At 37.7% G+C, this 22,823-nt stretch overlaps 1 protein-coding gene across 4 annotated transcripts; it reads left to right on the forward strand.

Annotated features, from left to right (window-relative positions):
* The first annotated feature begins 141 nt into the window (after positions 1-141).
* Positions 142-22,823, forward strand: LOC115693586 (DNA mismatch repair protein MSH1, mitochondrial). 4 transcript variants are annotated; one of them, XM_030620598.2, is made up of 22 exons: positions 142-400; positions 1,210-1,360; positions 1,485-1,582; positions 2,510-2,585; positions 2,689-2,808; positions 4,733-4,780; positions 6,235-6,299; positions 7,486-7,571; positions 8,642-8,806; positions 10,448-10,557; positions 10,648-10,753; positions 10,847-10,922; positions 11,780-11,838; positions 14,332-14,399; positions 15,043-15,216; positions 17,233-17,439; positions 18,471-18,727; positions 18,825-18,968; positions 19,435-19,492; positions 20,177-20,476; positions 20,994-21,719; positions 22,345-22,823. In XM_030620598.2, exons 1-22 carry the CDS (start codon positions 276-278, stop codon positions 22,570-22,572), a joined length of 3,447 nt encoding a protein of 1,148 aa, XP_030476458.1. In that variant the 5' UTR covers positions 142-275; the 3' UTR covers positions 22,573-22,823. The 4 variants fall into 4 exon arrangements, with proteins under 4 accessions (XP_030476458.1, XP_056173293.1, XP_056173296.1 ...); XM_056317318.1 differs by lacking the exon at positions 142-400 and adding an exon at positions 413-895; XM_056317321.1 differs by lacking the exons at positions 142-400; positions 1,210-1,360 and having other exon boundaries at positions 2,458-2,585.

Here is a 22,823-nt window from a genome sequence, read left to right on the forward strand (position 1 = left end):
TCCCGTTAAATAAAAGGTCAAACCACAAAATCAACGGCGGCGATTGCATTGGGTCCCGCGGACCCCGGGGCCCACAACACGACACTCAACTCGCGCTGCTATTGCACGTGAGCGAGCCTCACTTCGCATCGTACAGACAAAACAGAACAGAGACGAAGATAGCGAGCTTTGTCTCCTTCCCCCCTTCCGGTCTCGGCTTTTCGTTCCTCGCCGGAGCCCGTCCGAGAGCGCGATCCCCTGGCCGGAGCGCCGGCGAAGCGAAGGGAACCCCCGAGATGCGCTGGCTCGCCACTCGGAACGCCGTCGTTTCGCTGCCCAAATGGCGCTCCCTGTCTCTCCTCCTCCGCCCTCCTCTTCCTCTTCCCAGACGCTGCTCGCTCGGTCCTCCACCGCCCTTCATGTAACACCCCTCTGTGTGTGTGTGTTTCTGTCTTTCCTTTTCTTGTTCTTTTTTGGGTAACTGTTGTTCGTTTGGAAATGTTCCGGCAAGCGCCTGAGGTTGATGAGGGTGAGCTGTCTCGGAACTCGAGTCGTAGCAAGAGTAGTAGTAAGTGGCTTCTGTGGTGGAAGTGTGGGTTTTCCGCAGAAAGCTGAATGAAGATCGCAATGCGATGTCTGGAGCGCCGGACCTGTTTGATTTAGGTGACGGGAACGTTTATTATGTGACCGGTTGTGTTTAGCCTTTCGAGGATGGAAACGGGTGTCGGCCGGCCTCGTTGTTCATTGGGTCGCTCTCTTTTGGCCTTTGGAGGGTTGGAGCTGTCGAGTAGTTTAACTGGAATTTTATGGGCACATGTTGAATTGTGGTTGTCACATCCATTTTACTCTCTTCATGGACTTGCTTAATTGGTCATTTTGGAACATTAATCCTCACTTCTAGCCTGTTATCATGCGGGTAATCACCTAATCAGTTTCAAATCACTGAGCACGCTAGAGTTTGTATCATTCTATTTCCTGGTTTCAAATGGCATCCTAATTTTCGGTAACTGTAGTTATCCCACGAGGTTATTGAATTTAGTATTCGATATTTGTGGCTCGGTTCTCGGCTCTCGGTGGAGAATGGGATCCATTTTTTGGCATGGATCTTGATTTGACTAATAGTCTAAGTAATTATATCTGCATTGCAATAGGATCGATGTATGATTTTGCTCTAAATTCACAACTTCAAGATGAGTTAATTCTCTTTCTGTTTCAAATGGCACTTTCTAGTTATTCACGCCGAAGCAGACAGCATTTGCAAATCCGATGTTACCAAAACCAGAAGATTTTGAAAGGAAGCACAAAATCTTCCAAGAAAAGCAGAATATCTGATGACATCCTTGATGACAAATACATTTCTCAAATGCAATGGTGGAAAGAGGTTTGCTGGTTGAAGCATAATTATAACGAATACTAGCTTGGAGTTTCTTGCTCAGTGGCTTGTACAGTTTTGCCTTCCTGTTCTAAAGAGAATGATTCCTATTGTATTATATCTTTTTCTGCAGAGGTTGCAGATTTGCAGGAAGCCTTCCACGGTCCAACTGGTTAGCAGGCTCGTTTATTCCAATTTGCTAGGTGTTGATGTTAACTTGAAAAATGGAAGGTGATTTTTCGTGATTTTTTCAGAAACAAAAACAGCATATTTCGCCAGCAACGTTTATCACATGCATTCGCTGCTTTCGAGCCTCTTTAGCTATCTGCATGCGAAACTTCGATACCAGCACGGTTTTGAGTCTCCATTTCTATATTTGGTAATTAAACATAGACCGGTGACATGTTGATAGGCCTGTGTAGACAACTTGTTGATGAGTAAAATTATTATCATGGGGAAAAAAGCTGGTCTGTGTTTCTTGTACTGAGTGAATCAGTCTTCAACTAAAAAAATGGTCGTTGGATGGGAAAAATCAGGGGATCGTATTATTAGTTCTAAGAAAGTATCTCCATCGGACTCTTTAGACCGTTATACAACCATAATGCCCTTTTGCACCTTCAATAGTTCGCATTTGAGATTATATATTGTCAAATTTTCATTTACATGCATCGAGTGGGCTAGTTATTCTTCTATTCTATCATCAGATTAAATTCCCTATCACTGAGTCCAGTCAATTAGTGAGCAGTATCCATAGGTTATCTGATTCCTTGTTAAACTATTCTTAGCCATGTAGGAAGAAGCTGTGACCGTAGTATTTCAGTTCAAGTTCAGTGGAAATGCTGACATGCTGTTTGTCTATGCTTTTGAGGCTTGCTGTGAAGTAAAGTATGAATATGCACTATCTATGGATCAAATGAATCTTCTCAAATGGGAGAAACTTGATAATTAAGATGACCATTTCTTCATGGATTTGCGGGACTTTGCTGGATGTGTCCCTCCATTTGCTTGAAATTAATTGATGTCCAGATCACGCAACATTTTTCTCTTTGCTTATTCAAGTTTGCACATGCAGATAAATTGATACATAACCTTGTCTATGTTGATAGGTTGATAGCTACTTCTTGCTGATCTGAGAATAAGTTGATGTGTTTTATGTAGTCTAAAAGAAGGGTCGCTAAACTCGGAAATTTTGCAGTTCAAATCAAAGTTTCCTCGAGAAGTTTTGCTATGCAGAGTATGTTCATATCCCAAATGAGCTTGTGGTGCCATTCAAGTTGAAATGCAATACCCCGTTTGGCATTTATCATGACAATGATTTGAGCATTTTCTGCCCTCAGGTCGGAGAGTTTTATGAGGCAATTGGGATAGATGCTTGTATTCTTGTTGAATATGCTGGTCTGAATCCTTTTGGTGGCTTACGCTCAGATAGCATTCCCAGGGCTGGATGCCCTGTCATGGTATTGTTTTATTGTACATGCAAGTCTTGTTATTTCTTAGAAGCTATCAATTTTGGTTTACTAGATATTTTCCTCTACTAATGGGCCATTATAGCATATAATTTGGGATTATGTTCCGACTTTTCTAGCTATTTATCTGGTACTTAAATGGTCATGTTCACTGCACAATTGTGGACTTTTTAATGATAGATATCTAGTGTTAAAATAAAGCGGTATCTTCTTTGATACCGAAAGGACTTGGTGTCGAGGGCAACATGATACTACTAGTACATCTTGTGTCATCTTATAAAAAATAGTTCTCATCATAATTTTCTCTCTTTTTCTTCAACTGAGCTCCTTGTATTTTACCTTTCTGCTCGAGTGTAGACACTCTCCATACAATGGTAACACCATGGACGGGATTTCTAACTTTCTTTACCCTTCTGTAATAGCTGAAGCTTTTAGAAAAAATATTTTGGCACAGAACATGAACATAGATGCATAGCGAAGCCAATGGTCTCGAGTTCGATTCCTCATACTTCCTTCTCACTCGTGTATTTTGTTCACTTCTTTGCACATTATCGGTTTCTACAAATTCTTTCACCATCACTTATGGCTTAGACACTTGGGGCTTTCGTCAGTCTACTAGCCTTCCAGTGTTGAATGTTAAGATATAAATTACAAAGCGAGCTGTTCTCTTCTCTGACATTTTAAGTTTTAGAACAACTGGTTCTGCACGCAACTTCAATGGGAATGTTTGGGAAGTTTATTGAGGGATTAGTGGACTTATAAAATGGTTAATATGGTACACTCAAATACGTATTTCTGAGTGATCCTTGATTTGCAATGCATGTTCCATGGGAAAATTAGCAATTCAAAACACTAAAATGGGCAGACTGGGATTCTGTTGAGAATGCATTAAAATAAAGGAAAAATAGCAAAAGAGACTACACCAGTAATGCTGTTAATTGTTATCGGTGTTCCCAACATTTTAGATGAAATATTACCAAATTTGCCATTTTAAGTTCTGAGCATATACTTATCCATGAGTTTCTTGTTTTAATATGTAATGCTAATTTTTTAGCTATGCATCAAGTACATTGGTATGATTATTTTTTTTAAATAGAAGTCAAAATTATCTTATTTTCAACAACATAAACTAAGAAGGCTAACTCTGTTCTACCACATTTTACACAAGGGCCATTCTGTGTACCCCAGTGATCTATGCTGCAGGTACTCATGGTGATATCTTTGCTATAACCCTTACTTAAGGTCTTTATTCTCATCTATACAAAGATAAAAGGAAATCTGCCCTCCAGTCCACTCTCTCTTTTATCTGCCTGAGACAGTGTGCAGGGATAGCTTTTGGGTCATGGCATTCGGACAGCATTTAAATACAAATAAAAAACAGTTACAAAAATAAAAATAAAAATAAAAATACAAATCAAGGAAATTATTGCAACTCTTCGTCATTCAGCTGCATATCCTGGGGGAGAGTAATGACTAATAAATTCATCTTTTTAGCTCCATGAATGTCAAACTTATTTCTTTGTTATAATGCCAGTATCATATGACCTGGCAGCATTTTTTGTACTATTGACCGGGCCAGTCTCTGTAATCTAACTGCAGTTGCTTTTATTAAGGAAAGAATTGGCTAATATAATCCAATCTCAGAACAGATGGAGTTAGAATTAAACCTCCTGTGCTTTCTAGGGGTCATTTAATTGGAATGGACGGAGCAGATCCAAGCACGTCATAGATATGAAGATTTGCTTATTGCAGCTACTTTTTGATCATGATATTCTTTCTTAAAACTGCTTTTGATGTTTAAGAATAAGATTCCGTATAAGGTTTTGCAGGAATAGCACAACTGTTGTGGATGTTCATTTTGTCTTTCATTTTCTATAAAAATATTCAATTAATTTTGAAAATGATTTGTTTGCAGAATCTTCGACAAACTCTGGATGACCTCACTCGGAATGGCTTTTCTGTGGTAAGAATTAATGACTTTGTTCCCATATGCTCGTTTGTGCAACTCAATGTGTCTAGGGCAACTGTTCCTCAGTCTGGTGGATTTTTACTGTTGTTATGGATACTTGATCATGATGCTGTTGTGCTCGTCTTTTTCCTTATATTGAGTCACTCCTCTAGCGCCCCCGGGGGGGGGGGGGGGGGGGGTGGATTATTCAGTTTTATTGTCTGGTTGCATGATGTTCATATGTTTACTACCGATTTATAGCTCTTGCCTGACATGGTCTCTGATTGCATAGTTTGCAGACTGTGTTCTATCATGTCCTTGAACTTAAGCACTTGTTTTTCATAAAATAGTAGTCGACTTTTATTTTGAGATAAACCCAAAACAATATTTTGTTTATGTCACTATGAACTATGCTACTATTAATCTACTCATCATGCACGACCAAAAAAAAAAAAGTAGTTTACCCAGTTGAAATAAATAAAAGAGCAATACTTAGTTGTGGTTCTCATTCCATTGACACGATTGGATAATACTGCTGTGCTCATGGTCAATAATTCATGTCCAAATGTTCAGAGGCATGGAAGCGCCAAATGCTTGCCGCAAAATGTTCTTATAAATCTCATCTTGGTAACTGTTTTAAAAAGCTAGAATTATCGGTCATCTCTCATACGTGGGCCATGTCTAGCGGATGTGTGCCCATTTGATCAGACTTTGCTAGTATTTGAACCTTTTATCAGTTTTCTGCTTTCTCTTTTGCCCTCTACATTTTTCACTTTACTATTTGATTATGAGACATGGCATTTAGACTTCTGATCCAGTTGTCCTAGTTTTCTGTCGTCTTTCGATTATAAAGCTTGATGTTCATATGATAGTGCTTTCTTGTTTAAAAAGTTTGATTGCTGATTTAATTTGTCCAAATGTGATATTCGAAATGCAGACGCATGATAAGAACTCAGGGAAAGAAAAAACAAAAGGGACTTGTTAACAAGTGCCCCGAGGGCACTTAATAACAACCTAAAGATAGAAAGAACATTTTCAAATGTACATTAGGAACATTGAAGATTGAAAATTATTCCTTTTTAGCATGTCATAATAAAATCACAAGTTTCAAAGCATAATTAAAACATCTTATTAAGTGTCCTAGGGGCACTTTTTAACAAATTCTGAAACAAAAGGCTACATCTCAATTGTGAAAGGACATGGAAATTTAGTGATTTCATCTATGACCTCTGGTTGGTGGTTCATGATCTTCAATGCCAACTTGTTTCTTCATGATCATGCCTAGCATATCTGCTCCTTGTTGCTGCTTGAACTATGTTTTGTTCTTTTTCTTCCTATTAGTCCATCTTCAGATGTCTGTATTTATATCTGTATAGTTATATGAAAAACATATGTTTCTCGGCTATGGTATTTAATAGACCTGCCTTGGATTGACTTTTCATTAAAGTGTCTGGCTTTGGTTTATTCAGTGCATAGTAGAAGAAGTTCAGGGTCCAACTCAGGCTCGATGTCGCAAGAGTCGTTTTATATCAGGGTCAGTGCAAAGTGACATAGTGATCTTTTTGATAATATTTTCTCATTCAATTTTGTTCCATTGTGCTTGTGAAATGAGTTTGCTGAAGATAGAGATGCTTGGGTAGATGTGTGGGCATTTTATATAAGGTGGCATTATGAATGGGTTAATTCAGAGTAACTATGGTATAGGCAAAAGAGTAAGTATCTACCAAACTTTTGTCTGATTGAATGGATAAGAAAAGTTTTCTATATCCAAGAGCAGAAAATAAGGAAGTTCTATGAGAGGCGGCTAGTAAAAGCATTTTTAGGGTTTCTTTCTGACTTCTAACAACTTTTTGGTGTTATTCTTTTGTATAATAAAGATCTGCATCGGACCCTTTACATCTTGTTAGGCTATTTTTCTTGTTTCTCTTATCTCGAGGCGGATGCAGACTAGCTGTCAATAGAATAAAAACTGGAGTAAATGGTTGCTGGTCATGTAGCCATAGGTTTTAGCTAAATTCATCCTATGCTTTACCTGAATGGGAGGTGCACAGCTACTAGGGATATTGCAACGAAGAAAGATGTCATGGAGATTGTAAACTATGTTGCTCCCATACACATTTGGAAATATTGGATACTATTGCTCGCCCTCCTGCACTGAGTAAAGTTTATTTATCACGGGCTTTCCTAATCTCGTATTGCATAAGATACTACAGGAAAGAAACAAAAGTCAGCTATCCTAAGTCCGAATTTATGATGATATGATAATAAGTGTCGGTCAACACTTGGGCAACCATAAATTAAGATACCTATTCGTAGTCTGCTGATTGAATGTCTAACTCACTGATTGAAGCCAGCTGAACAAAATCTATTACACCATTTTATAATCGAGATAAGTATTCACATTCTGCTGTCCATAACATAGGCTGATATTATGTCAAAGCTGATGGTTTGCTGTAAAAAAAGAGTTTGCTGATGGATGGGAGAGACTGAGGCCGCTCCTTTTTCTTATCATGTCGAGTTTTCCCCCACATAGAGCAAAGAATATGATCATATATTGTTTGATACATGTTGAGTAAAAGTATTTCACAATTTGAAATTTAGAGAAGCTTTTATGAGTGGGCCCATGCATCTATATGAGACCTTTGCTATTTCATCATCTGTACTTGGTTTATCAATTTCAATGTGCAAATTCTTCTCCTCACTTTTTTTACCGTCTTTAGGCATGCTCATCCTGGTAGTCCCTATGTATATGGGCTTGTTGGTATTGATCATGATTTGGAGTTTCCAGAGCCAATGCCAGTTTTTGGTAAGAGCATGTTATTTGTCCTTCCATAAAATCAATTGTTACAAATGATACGATTCTTGGGTACCTTTAGGCTTATTGCAGCACAAAGCCTCAAATTTCCATGGTTTCTTAAGCTACTTTTTTTATTTTTATTTTATAGATGGCCAATAAGCACATAACCTTGTATTTATTATTCTGCATTATTAAAAGAGAAACTGTTTTAGTACATCAAAAAATGTAAGAACAGAAGAGATGAAGAAGACATACTACACTACTATTAAGTGAGAAAGAGCATGAATCCTATACTGCTTAAAAACAGCAAGACTGAAGATATGAACAACTATCACAATCTTGATAAGTAGCTTATGAAGTTTTTGGATGAACTTATGATCTCATATGTAAGATTTTGCGGGACCACAACCAACTGTTCTAAAAGCTTAAGCTGTTAGATGAAGGCGTGGTTTATTATTTAATTACTCTAACATCATATCTCCTTGTGAGCCTGTTCTGCAACTTACAGAAAATAGTGCTTCCCGAGTCAAATCAGCTAGCATGATAATTCTCTCAAAAACTGGAACACCACCATTTGATAAACCAACAAGTTTACTTTTTTAATCCTGAACGATCTTTTTCCATTTAACAGAAAGCTTGGTTGGTTAAGAAGAATGTGACTATTCATCAGATTCATAAGTTTACTTCCATTGAAAAAATGCATTAGTTACTGGGTCCAGTGGCCATATTGTTTGGATAATACAGGATTGTGCATTAAGTGCTTTTCTACCCATCTCTTTAGCAATTTGTCTTGTATCCCCTGGGGTGCTTCCTCGAGAGGCCTATAATTTGAGATACTGGTAATGTACAGAAAAATCGCGTTTTTTAGGCAGTGATTGCTTCACATCCTGGAATGAGTGGCAATTATGATGCAGCGCAGTTTGTATGTATAACCTGCATGTTCGTTTGCGTTCCTTTGTCCTCCCTTTCTCCCTTTCCGGTGCGACTTCTTTGGATGAATTGTCTTTGCTTTCGCATTATGCAAGGCAAATGGCATGAAAGGTATTGTTGTCTCAATTTCCCTTATATGTTAAATTCAGGTATATCTCGGTCAGCTAGAGGATATTCCATGATTCTAGTTCTAGAGACTATGAAGACATATATGCTGGAGGACGGTCTAACTGAAGAGGCCCTGGTTACAAAACTGCGAACTTGCCAGTACCACCATTTATTTCTGCATACATCCTTGAGGCAGAATTCATCTGGTTAGACCTTTTTCTTAACTTGTTGAAGAATGTAATTTGAAAAGCACACATTGAGCTATGTGCATCTTCGGGGTCCCTGTATGTTTTGTCAATGAAGTTTTTTGCCCTTTTCAACGATACACTCCGAATGCTTTCCTCCATAACTTTAGTTTTACATTTATTTGTGTTGTGGTTTCATTCAGCAAGTTATGTCATCTGCAGAAGCATACAGGTGTGTCTGGAGAGACTTTTGCGTTTTGCTTAATTTAAATCTTGTGGCCGACGTACTTTGACTTTTTCTTAACCTGAAACTTCACAATTTACAAATGTTGACAGGTAGATTTATACAGTTTCTTCAAAAAATTTCAAAACTTGGATAGTGTTTTAAATTCTGGCGGAAAAGCAAAAAAAAGTTATATTTGGCTTTATAAGAAACATAAACAAACAGGTCCTACACTATCTTGTGCCAAATAGCTTGTCCAACATTGTCACAAAGAGATGGGAATCTGTGCACACTGTCATGTGCCTATTACAAAAGGATGAAGAGAAAAATAAGACATATATGAAGGTATGCTAGTGTCAAGTGACATAGCTTATTTCCTTAGGGTATGAAAAATCTGTTAAAGAATTGTTTGGAATATACATTTAAAAGAATATTTTTGGCTTTCATGTGTTTGATGCCTCTACTTGAGCATTCAGTCAATCTTGACTTCTCTATTGCTTTGTTTCAGAGGGGGGGGGGGGTTAGGAGGAGAGCTGGGGGAGAAAATGGATAACATTTTGAAACTTTTTGAGGAGAAATTTCAAATTTTCTGCCCCTTCTCTTAATCATTCCACACAACACCCCACCCCTCCCCCAAAAAAAAAAAAAAAAATCAAAGCCCAAGAGTGAACTGGCATACTCAAGCAACTTAGCAAATTCACCCGTTCCTTACAAAGATGATAAAAGGCATCTGGACAGTACTTTAATGAGCAAAGCCCCCTTGAACTAACCTGGCACTAGCCTTACTTTTTTGGCAGAATATTTTTGTTTTCCCTTATTTTGCTAAGTGGTTTCTCGACAGAACTGCTGAGTACTGCAACTTTGTTGCGTAAAAACTGCCTAATTTTATAAACCTGTTGACCAGCGTCCCTACCTTTTGGGTTATTGATCATTCTTTCCTGTTTGTGTTGGTAATCTGAATTTTGTACTGCTGGAGAAGAGTGATCTTGCCCTATGTTTCCATACTGTATTCTGCAATATGACAGATTTCATGTCATATGCAGCATGTATTTGTTTGTGACAATGTTGCTGGCAGCGAGCATCAGCAGGGTGGTTTTAAGATCAGATTGTCAGCTCAGTGAAAAGTGACTGTATGTGAGCACAACAGAAGAAACTTAAATTGCATAATTGCAAAAACACATTTGGTATTAGCTGTGTGATATCAGTGTTGCTAATCTTCCTTACATAAAATGTAATAGGCTATCTAAGGTGGAGGAATGAAGGATTGCTATACACAGGAAATATTGCAGCAGACTGCAGTATTTTGAGATTATTCTTTGCCATTCTTCTCTATGTATATACATGTTTATTCATTTTTTTTGTTGTAATAGACAGTTGTTATCTTCTCGACAACAGTAGCCATTATTTTTTGCAATAATTTGACATGCGGAAGTTTTTAGGCACTTTTCGCTGGGGAGAATACGGCAAGGGAGGCTTATTGTGGGGGGAATGTAATTCCAGAACCTTTGAATGGATCGAAGGCGATCCGGTGCCTGAGCTTCTGTTCAAGGTTTTCTTCAGTGTTACATCCACGTTGGGCTAATATCCAAAAGTTAATGAGAAACTGTTCCATTTCATTTCAGTTTATTGCTGTTTTTAGGTAAAGGAGCTTTATGGACTTGATGACGAAGTTAAATTTAGAAATGTTACCGTGTCTTCAGAAAACAGACCTCAGCCTTTGCATTTGGGGACAGCGACACAAATTGGTTGGTTTAATTTGGTCTGGATATCTTGATGCTGTGAAGGTTTGCACTTGTGACTTGTATTGTGTGTGATCATTATGCAACTGCATCTTACAGGTGCCATACCAACAGAAGGCATACCTTGCTTGTTGAAGGTTTTGCTCCCATCAAATTGCACTGGTCTGCCTGCACTGTAAGTTGCCCAATTTACACTTTAGTAGAATAGTCCCAGAATAATCCCTCAGTGTGCCTTGCCAGCTGTCAATGAAACAGAACATGCACAGTCTATCATTCTTTGTTCTATACAACACTATATGAAAGTGAAGGATTTGTGCTTGGCCTTATGGAGTATGGATTGATTCATTTGGTAATCATTTTAGATAAGTGTGACAAAAGGAGTAAGGGTTGGTTGGATCTACAAACTTGCTAATGTTTGACTTCTATATCTTAGCTTGTCGGATTAACATGGATTAGGTGAATGTATAGCTCACAGGGTCAATTTGGTTTAAATATGAATTTTAACTGATTCTTTAATATTACTGTCTTAGATGACACTGAAGTCCTTTTTGTAGCTGTGGCATGGATTAAGAGGTGGTGAGTCGGTGTCTGTTTGATTAATCAGATGATATCACTCTTATGGTAGTCAGATAAGGAACGTTACTATTTAGCATTAAAGTCTATTTAAGTACCAGTGATGGTCAAGACATGGCATGGAGTTAACACCCACTGTGAATAAAAGCTACTGCAGTTATTTTGACTAGCTGATGTTACAAGTGGTTTATAAAGATGTCATGAAAGGACCCATTTTAGTTGAGCCTTTGCTTGTTTAACCTCTTCCATTTATGGTTGTATTAGATATGAAGCTTGCAAAAAAGATTCTTCTTCATTGAGACTTCGTCTAAGTAAAGAAGCAGAACTGATTAACATGTTAGCAAATCAAAGTTAATGGAAGTCCGTTTAATATTTTTGCTATTGTATTAGATATGAAGTCCGTTTAATAAAAAATTCTCCTAATGCACGTGTTTCCCCCCTTTTGTTGTGCATTGCCAGGTATGTTAGAGATCTTCTTCTTAATCCTCCTGCATATGAGATTGCAATCACAATTCAAGGTGCTGTGATGTACTTTAAGTCCCTTGCTTGATGGTTTGCCTCTTTTATTAACCAGAATAGTGATACTTGTTGCTGTTGATTGAATCACGCAATGGTCGTTAGAGTTGGATAGTCCCCTTCTCTTGGAGAAAATGGGATCGCTTGAAAACGTCGTCCCCCCCCACAAGAAAAGAACAAGAGAAAGTAACCACTTTAGTTTGTATCTCTGGGGAAATGGATATTGTAAGTCTCATAGGATAGAAGGGTTGGACACAGCTGATTGTTACTATCTTAATCAGGGGGCTTATTGTGACTCCTACTAGTTGGATGAGTGCTATTAACTCATAGAAAGTGGTCTTATAAACAATGTTGGATCTAGGTTGATGGTCCTTTCACTTTGACAGAACATTAAAATGTGCGTTTCTCTCTCTCTCTCTCTCTCTCTCTCTCTCTCTCTCTCTCTCTCTCTCTCTCTCTCTCTCTCTCTCTCTCGAATCCCATCCTCCAGCAATCTGCCCCCACTATGTATATAGATAATAGATATAGAGAAGAAATTTAATGATCTCTTTCTCCTCTTGGAAGATAAGTAATATGCGAACACCAGAATTTAAATCTAAGAGTAGGGTACTGAACATACTTGTGTATATATATATACTTCTCAAAATTTTGTTTTATCCTTTTCCCATTTCGTGGCTTTATCTTGGACTAATGAGAAACTAGATGAATGATTTCGCTGTTATTCCCGGTTTTGTATTTCTCAAGAAGACCTTATTCTTACGCTGTGCGAATTTTACTCTCATACCCTGTTGGGCATTCTTTCTCCTTGAAAGACCAACTTCTTTTTCATTAGATATTTGGCCAATTGCTTTCTTCTGGTTATCTATCAACTTAGAGTGAGACTAGTGCATATTGCATACTCGTATATATGTAAACACTTAAGAAGTGATTGTACTTGAGAAACAATTGAGGTGATCTCGATTGAGGATAAGATGAGAGAAAGTACTTGAGGTGGTTTTGACATTTTCAATGATGTACTTTAGATGATCAAGTGAGTGGAATTTAATTTTATGATAGAAAAGATAGGAGAAGATCTAAGGCTATGTTCCGTCATCGGGATTTATCTATAGGTTGGAATATTTTAAAGTGTGATGACAAATGCTTGGTTCTGTTCTATCTTTAACCTTGTGTAGAAAATTCCTACATGTAAGATTAAACGTTGGCATATAGCATCTTCTTGTATGTTTGGTGTTCATTAAATATGACTAGCTTAAATGAAAACATAGTTTACATAAATAAGTCATTATTTAATTTAAAAAAAAAGCCATGGCCATATCATGACTGTCCAGCCGTCAGTGATTTAACATTAGCGGCCGTCACCTGATCACACTGGAAACTGCCACTGACTCTTGGGTGAAAACTTTAGATATAGACCAACAGATCTTATTGTAGGTTTTCCTCAGCTGCTACAATTGTGAAATAGGGTGCTTTGGCTTTTCGAGGCATTTGGTAAACATCTAGAGTACTTTCACAGCAGCTTCCAAAAGCTGCCTCTAGTAGCTTTGAGGTGCTATAAATTTTAAACTTTTTAAAGATGATTTTATTAGGACAAAAATACCCTTTTTAAAATTCTACTTTTTTCTCTTGTCATCAAATGCGTTTCTAGAATTTGGAATAAAAAATAATAAGATCAATATGTTAATTCTATAATAATAAAGGAGCAAATATTAATTATATTAATAATACTAACAATAATCACAGTTCTATTTGTTTCAAATTTTCATTAATATCTTTCCCTTGAAGGGAAGGAAAGTTATAGCAACTTTTTTAGAAATTTGAAATAAAATAACATGAATATGTTAATTTATAATAGCAATCATAATAAAAATATGACATAAAATTATAATACTAACAACAACTTTGTCATTATTATTATTGTTGTTATTGTTGTTAGTACTACTACTATTACTCCTACTCCTACTACTACTACTAGTATAAGGTGAAAATGGTACATTGCAAAAGTTCTAACAATATATATAATCGTTGGTAACAACTCTACAGCAATGTTATTGGTCTTTTCATCATTTTGATAACCATAGTAAATCTTGCAGCGGCTTTTGCCAAACACATTAGTCATTTGTAGCCTCAGCACAACACCTTGAAAAGATATGTCATTAAATGTATGTGCTTTGACACAGCACAAAACAGCCATAGCTATACCGAACGGACTATATGTGCAATAACTACGAAATATAGGCATGTATTAGTTCTGTGCATGGATTTCATGGTATGGCATTACATTTGGTAAGAAAGTTTGTCCTGTACTGTCATAGCTCTATGCCATCTTGTAACAATTCTGTTCTCATGGTGATTATTAACGAGGAATGTGGAGACCAGTTTTCTTCCAATATTCTCTTGCATTCGTCAACATTTCCTAGCTTTGCAATGATAACCTTTTCTTTGTATTGTTGTTTAAGATTCTGTGCTAAGTCCTGCTCTTTCTACTGTTTGGGCAGCTACTTGCAAACTTATGAACGAGATAAATTGCTCGATTCCTGACTTTACTTGCATCTCATCTGCAAAGGTTGATTCTAATTTTTATCAGGCTTCTTAGTTAAATTAGTTTGGCAATATGTCTTTAGTCATCTCCTTTTCTACAAAGTTCCTGTGCTTATTGGAACTTCTGCATGCATATAATTAACTTTTCATCCCCATCTCTCTCGCAATAAATATTCATCCAATTCTAGGTTACTAGATTCTAGCTTAATGTCTGATTGTGTACAGGTGATATGTTCATAATTGTTGTTTCTGCTTCCATCAGTCAGAGTATTCGAGTTTCATCCTTGCATTTAATGTGTTGCCCTTAAAGTTTCTTCTTCTATGATTGAGGTTTGCTAATTCAGCATGTTTTACTTGTGTCTTTCTAAACAAGCATCATGATAACTAAGGTTGCTGCGGTCATACTTTATGCTGGTGTGCAGTTGAAAGCGGTATTTAGTTATCTACTTGTTTTAGGTGGCCGAGAAAGATGTGGAGCATTGAAGCGTTAATTTGTAGACATGTGTTGCTTGATAACATTTTTTTTAATTTAAGTAGTTGCAAGTTACAATTTCGATTTTTTAAAATTCAAATTAATTACTTGATACGTTTGTTTATATTCCCCACATATCTGCCGTGCTAGGCTAGGCCTAGAGGACCTAATGAAAGTTTTCTTCATTGTCATGCAGCTTGTGAAGCTACTTGAACTGAGGGAGGCCAATCATATTGAGTTTTGTAGAATTAAAAATGTTCTGGATGAAGTACTGCACATGTACAGAAATTTTGAGCTCAGAGAAATTCTAAAGCTATTAATGGATCCAACATGGGTTGCAACAGGGTTAAAAGTCGACTTTCAGACATTAGTGAGTTCTATCAAGCTCACCATCTGTGGATATTCATGTCTCCTTATCTGTATGACAATGTTATTGGAAGAAACTTGGTGTTCCTTACACATTTGAACATATATATGCAAATAAACGAGTTTGAGACCTGTGCACAGTATATGTGGCTGATCTGAGGCTTTAGTATGTAGACAGCCTGCACCTTGCATGGAAGGAAACTAATGCATTTTTTGTTATATTCAATATCAAGGTCTCCAAATTATTTGATTAACCCTTTATGAGGTCCGACCTCAAACTAATGAGAGAGCATTCAAATGCGTAGCTCTTTCTTATTCAGGAGTTATAGACACATGGTTTAATGATTCTTTGATTGAGACATTTCATTCCTATATAGGAGCTGAGTCCCTCTAGCTGGTCTTTCGACCGGAGGAGGGGGATGAAAAATAGAACAGAGAGGAAAGTGAAGTCCATTTATCTGGTCGTTCTCTACCTTCCGTTTCCCAGAGAAGTAGCCTTAGGTTCTAATTTATCATTTGTTATGAATGAGTCTTAGGTTCTAATTATGATATGGATACACTTTTTTGTATTTTGGAGGATAAGGCAAAGACATGGCTATTCTCGAACTGTGTTTGCAATGAAAGACCTGATGAACCAAGTAGACCTTAACTTGGATCCTACTCTATAAACTTTAGGGCCGTTGTGATCTTATAGATCTTGCTCAAATTGCAGCCTTCAGATTTCTATTTCCTTATACATTGGATAATATAAATGAAGACTAAAATCCATTCACTGACCAATCCGTAGAAGATTTATTTCAGCAGTCAAGGGGTGTACTCATTTCTCTACGGAAGCTTAAGCCTAGCAAAGTATTTTCCAATCCACACCTGCTTGATGGTATATAACTGTTTTCAGCTTGGTTAAGCAAAACTTCATGGCATCCTTTGTATCTGCTGCAAGAAGTTTGTCCTAATATCTCCAGCTGTTTAATCAGTAAATGTGGAAAAGAGACGGGCATTGGACAGTTAAAAGGTGCTTTGTAGCCTGTCTCCCTGCGTCGCTTTATCTCTGTGTTTTGCTGCTCATATACGGGCTTAGCTTTTTGACAGCAGAGAGACCTTTTATGTTTTTCTCAAAATAGTCCTTATCCTTGGGTTTATCCATGAGTTTTTCATTTTCTAATCCTGTGACCCCCTGGGAGATCTACTTGCTCTTCTTTGTATGCTCTTGGTAGAGTGATTCATCCAACACTGGTGTCACATCACTTATAAGTTATAATATTAACATGTTTCTCCCTTAGATGATTATTTTGCAGTTTCCCACTCTAAACCTTTTTCCTCTTTGTTGTCTTGCTAATGAATGATAAGTTGATTAGATGTTTTGGTTTTCTGATCCAGGTCTTACTGAAACTTTGTCTTTATTATTGAATGAATTCTGCTATTCTTATGTGCACTTCGGCTTCTGGGCTATAGATGTTAAATCATTTTTAATTATTTTTCTTTTCTGGACTCATTTTAAGCTTTCACTCGACCTTTCTATGGCCTTAGTCTGGGTTAATGACTATCACATTGAGACCCTTTAACTCAAGAAGGTTGTGATTTGCTCTTTTGCTTCACCAGTTATGTGGCTATCGCATTTTCTGTTTCCTTGCATAGTCATTTAATTGCTCAAGTGGCGCTGCAAACATATTCAAGATATGTGAATTGTTCTTTCTTGTGAAATTCATGATATGTTGAATTTTCCCCTTCCATGGAAAGTTTGAAAATTTTTAGTTGATGTTTACATTGTTGTACTTTTATCTCTAAATCAAACAATGTAATAATACTTCACATATGAAAGTTAACCTTGTATGGCCTTATTTCATTCCAGCGGAAAAATTATTAAGTCTTAAGATATACAAATGAGCAATACTTGTGTGGCCTTATTTCATGCAGCCGATCTCAGGCTTCTTTCTTTTTCTCATTCTAGTTTTTGGATAGCTCGGAGTTATAAAAGTTGCATGGTTGTTATTTAGGAATTAATTGGATGGATGTTTTCCAGGTTTCTGAATGTGAATGGGCATCAAGTAAAATCGGTGGCATGATCTCTCTAGATGGTGAAAGTGATCAAAAGATTAGTTCCTGTTCCTTTGTTCCCGCTGAATTTTTCGAGGACATGGAGTCCTCATGGAAAGGGCGCATTAAAATGATACATGTAGAAGAAGCTTTTGCAGAGGTTGAAGGGGCAGCAGGGGCCTTGTCAAAAGCTGTAAGCATTTAGGCTATATTTGCCTTACATACACATAAGTTGCTTCTTTTTTGTGCACAGGCTACTCAACATTGGTTTGGCAATTTGGGCCTTGATGATGTGAATTTGGTCAGATAAAAGTTCTTCGATTTGAAGTTAGTTTTCTTTAGGTGGAAATTAATTCTTACCTTGCAGTCACATGCTCTTTGTTATGCAGCCTTGACCAGACTACTATGCAGGCTATATTCGATTGTGAGTTTAGCTGTGCCTGTCCTAGCATTTAGCTTTTTGACAACAGTGCATTACTAGAACTGCAACATCAAAGTGGGGTGGGTGCGTCTTATGCAAACTCCAGCCATAGACAGTCCTCATTTATTTGTTGTATTTTGGTTTTGCATATAGATACTAGCAGAAACAAATGAACACCCGAGATATTGAACTTATCTTAAATTATCCCAGAAGGATATTTTGTCTTCCATCAACTGAACTGCTTATTAGACATGAGTACACCCCTTTCCTTTTTTTGGGAATGGGGAAGGATATGGGCATGAGAGAATAAGAGAGCAAATCTCTTTGACCGCTCCATCAGATCCCTTTGTCATTGTGACTGTAGGCACCTTTGTGTGATATAGCCTGCAGTTAGTGTTACCTCGAAAACCACATTAACCTCAGCTTTGTGGTGGTAGCTGGTCAACCTATCTATTTCAGCCCAAGTTCTTAATCTTTGAGAAGGCATACCAAACTAAGGAGTGAAGCAGGGAGCCGTAGTGGCCCTACTACAGAGAGAGTTGGATGTCATAGCCACTAATTTCGCCATGTAGAGTGGATAGCATTGATAAGTGGATCCATTTGTACTAGAAGGAGTTAATCTAATTCTAAATGAGGCAAACCTAATTTTGATACTAGCGGTGAGATCATTAGAACCTCTTTAACCTTCAAGTGTGATTAATGTAATTTTCCCTTTGTCGTGACTTGTGACTTTCTTCCAGAACTTTTACAGACTTCTTTTAGCCTTTTCAATTTTAATATTCAGATGTTTATGATGATTGCAGATTGAAGAAGATTTCGTCCCAATCACTTCACGAATAAAGTTTATCACTGCTCCACTTGGGGGTCCAAGGGGAGAAATTACTTATTCTCGAGAACATGAAGCAGTTTGGTTTAAGGGAAAACGATTTGCACCGACAGTTTGGGCTGGTACTCCAGGGGAAGATCAAATTAAGCAGCTTAAGCCTGCCATAGATTCAAGAGGTAGAAAGGTTGGAGAGGAATGGTTTACTACATTGAAGGTGGAGCAGGCCTTGGCTAGGTTGCTGTTCCTTTTATCCAGGAGAACATTTTCTTTTTTTGTGTTTTTTCTTTTTTAAACCTTAACTGCTAACACATTCAAATGGTTTCTTCTTCAGATACCATGAGGCTGGTGACAAGGCTAAGGCAAGGGTTTTGGAATTATTGCGGGGACTCTCTGCTGAGCTGCAGATAAAGACAAATGTTCTTGTGTTTGCTTCTATGTTGCTTGTCATTGCAAAAGCATTGTTTGCTCACGTGAGGTTGGAATGGACATCTATATACGATCTGTAACTTAGTTTGTGTACAAGGCTTGTGCTATGTGGCAACTCAAATAATAATGTGTGATGACAGATTCATAGCACTTCTGCATAAAGGGTTAAAGACAAGGATGATTTCTCTTTCTTTTATCCCTGCATTTCTCTGTAGAGAAGAATAAAGGGAAAAGCAGACTATCTAGTCAATGAACTTACTTCACTATTTTGAGCTACACATGTTTCCTATGCGAGGGTGCCATGTTGATTGGTCTCAAGGTTGAAAATTTGCTTGCAGACTGAAGCATGGCAATCCTCTCAAGTCAATTGACCAGAAAGCGACCACATAAATCATCTTTGTCTGAGATACATCTTAACTAATATTTATAACTAGGCTCATGCTTTGGCATTTTAGAATTAATAATATCTACTCTGCTACATACTGATTTGGCTTGTGACAATTCTTGTATTTCAGTGAAGGGAGGAGGAGAAAATGGGTTTTCCCCACCCTTGCCGGGTTCTGTAAGTCTAAGGTAACACCAGAAGTCAGTCTGCAATCTGTGTTATGCTTTAGTAGCATCTACATCTTCTGTGTTTGAATAAGTATAGTATCATATATAATTGGGTGCATTTGGTGCTATTTCCATATGCAAGGCCAAATATATACATATATTAGGCCAGCATGTTGTTAAAGGGAACATTAAGGGTTGAGTTGGCTCGCTCTGCTGTGAGGCTAAACTTGGGGCATGGCTTGTATTTATGTTCTGCTACTTGTTTGTACTGGTTTCAGAGTGATTTGGAATTGTTTTGAAAAAGATTACTAAGGAAAGAAGATGGATTTCGATTTCTACCTTTATTATTTTTTGACACTTAATACCGCTGAATTGGGTCAAATTTCCCTTATGTATATGTCTTGCCTTTTGACTTTCCTCTTCAAATGACCCAATCAAACTGAATGCTTTTTATGCCATAATCTCACTTGTTGGATTGGTCAATTTATAAAGACAGATTTTGTTTTCTTTCTCAACTTCTTTTGATGGAGGCTAGAAATGCGAGATGTTGTATGTTTTTTTCCCCACGATGTCACCCGTAATCATTTGGCTATTCTTACGGGCTTGTTTTTGTCAAGTAAAGTCCTAATAGAGGCCCTGTGCATTATTTTTGTTGTTGTCCCTGGTTCCTAAACGTTGAATCACATTTACATATGTTGAATGCAGGATGTGGAAGTTTCAGATGGATCAAATAGGCTGAAAATAGTTGGCCTGTCACCTTATTGGTTTGATGTAGCGCAAGGCAGTGCAGTACACAATACAGTTGATATGCAGTCGTTGTTTCTCTTGACAGGACCTAATGGTGGTGGTAAATCAAGTTTACTGCGATCAATTTGTGCAGCTGCTCTACTTGGAATTTGTGGACTGATGGTCCCAGCAGAGTCGGCTCTTATTCCACATTTTGATTCTATTATGCTTCATATGAAATCTTATGATAGTCCTGCTGATGGAAAAAGCTCGTTTCAGGTACTAACTTCTTGGGCTAACACTTCTCTCTCTCTTTAGTGATGGTTAAAGAATAGTTCTCTTTGTGCTCACCACATGCCTGTGTTTGTCAATTTGACACGTACCGTATCATTCTTTAGTGTGATATTATTGTTGTGTAGTGCATTTGCCTGTTTATTTTAATGCCAGGATTTTTTCAGAACTTTTTTCTTTTAAGGAGGAGGAATTTTTCATAACTTGCCGCGAACAAATAGATCCCATATTGATTTTACCAGTGGCAATGAAGGTGCTCTTGAATTTGGAAAAGAATTTGGCAATCAGTCAGTTGAGACAAGAACAATAGAGAAGTGCCTCTTGTCTGGCCAAAACAAAAATGATAAAATCTAAAAATAGTGATCTATTGTTAGGTTGGGGACTACCATGTGCTTGTTTGATGGTCCTGACAAATAGCTTTTGTGCACTTGGATCTTGATGTATTGGCACCAATGTGCATGTCATGAGCTCATTGATAAGTCCATTCATATTTCGATTGTCTTAGGTGGAGATGTCCGAGATTCGATCTATTATTACCAGAGCAACTTCAAGAAGCCTTGTGCTTGTGGATGAAATCTGCCGAGGAACAGAAACAGCGAAAGGGACTTGTATTGCTGGCAGTATTGTTGAAACTCTTGATAGAATTGGTTGTCTGGGTATTATATCCACTCATTTGCATGGAATTTTTGGTTTGCCTTTGAATACGAAGAACACTGTGCACAAAGCCATGGGTACAACATATGTTGATGGGCAGACAAAGCCAACTTGGAAATTGATAGATGGAATTTGTCATGAAAGCCTTGCATTTGAGACGGCCAAGAAAGAAGGAATTCCCGAAACAATAATACAAAGAGCAGAAGATCTCTATGTTCAACATAAGAAAGAAGCATTTTGTGGGATGTATGGCTTGAAAGGAAATAATTTGTCTGCACAAGTTGTAAAAGGTTCTGATAAGGCCCATCCTCAGTTAAGTCACATTGGAGCAGACACCCTCCATCATGAGATTGAATCGACAAATCAAATGGAAGCCTGGCAGCAAGATGTCAAGAATGCGGTTATAACGATCTTTCAAAAGAAGTTGATGGAGCTCCGAAAGCTGAAGGACCCACTGGAAGTTCCTGAACTGCACTGTGTGTCCGTGGCTGCTAGGGAACAACCGCCTCCATCTGCAATAGGTGCTTCTGTTGTCTATGTCATGTTTAGCCCTGACAGCAGAATATATGTCGGAGAGGTACTTTACTTCTAGCACTAATCTAATATATAACTAAAAAGTTGGATTAATCTAATATATGTCGGAAAGGTACTTGTAGGAATGTCCATATATGATATTGCCTTAAGCGACCAAAGAGGGCATAATAGTAAAATTACCAAACCTCTTACCATTATCATCTCACATTCCACGTTTTTAGCTGGCGTTTACCTTTCTTCTGCCTTCTCCATTTCTCCATTTCCACCTCTAATCAGAATCTCTTTTTGTGCGGAAGGACTCCGAATTTGATTATGCTTATTACTGTGTTGTATGAAACTTTTTTTTTTTTTGGAATTTCACGTAAAAAATCAACATACTGAGTGCACCGAGGAGTCTAGTCACCTTTGTATCTAAGAATTTTTTCTTTCTGATGAATAATGATATTTTCTTTCCATTTGATATAGAGTATACCTCATTTGCATGGTAGGCTATGATTACTGCAAAAATATATTGGTTTTTCAGCAAGAGTATAATGGGGATGGGCATGTTATATCGTTGGTCTTACGAACCACAATGGTTCACGATTATAGTCTCTCGTTGGTACTTGAGAGTTTTCTCTATGACAATTTTGTCAATCTTAGCTCAATTACGTGTGCTTTTTGCCTAGACGGATAATCTTGAGGGCAGGATACGTGCACATCGTTCGAAGGAAGGAATGCAAAATGCATCTTTTATTTATTTCGTAGTTCCGGGGAAGAGCATGGCTTGCCAACTGGAAACTCTTCTTATAAACCAGCTTCCGAATCGAGGATTTCGCTTGAGTAACGTGGCTGATGGCAAGCATCGGAATTTTGGCTCCTCAACTCTGCACGCAGGAAATATGGTAGTCTTCTAATGGCTATGTTGCCTGTTGATGTAATTGTACAGAACTCATATCCGTTTCAGTATCCATTGCAGTGGCCGCAACAATTTTGTTTTTGATAATAGTTGCTCCACTGATCTGTGTAAAGGTGATCAGACTTTTGAACGGCGACCAGAGTCCATGTAATCATATTTTGGCCGAGAGTACACTCGTTTTAATTTTCTGTACTGTTCATTCCTCTATTGAAGTTTTCCAGTTGTTGAGCTTCAGTTTCTTCATGCCAA

The sequence above is a fragment of the Syzygium oleosum genome, unplaced genomic scaffold, assembly GCF_021117445.2.
Source record: "Syzygium oleosum isolate NSW1041296 unplaced genomic scaffold, Sole_v2.1 Sole_v2.01, whole genome shotgun sequence".
Lineage (NCBI taxonomy): Eukaryota > Viridiplantae > Streptophyta > Magnoliopsida > Myrtales > Myrtaceae > Syzygium > Syzygium oleosum.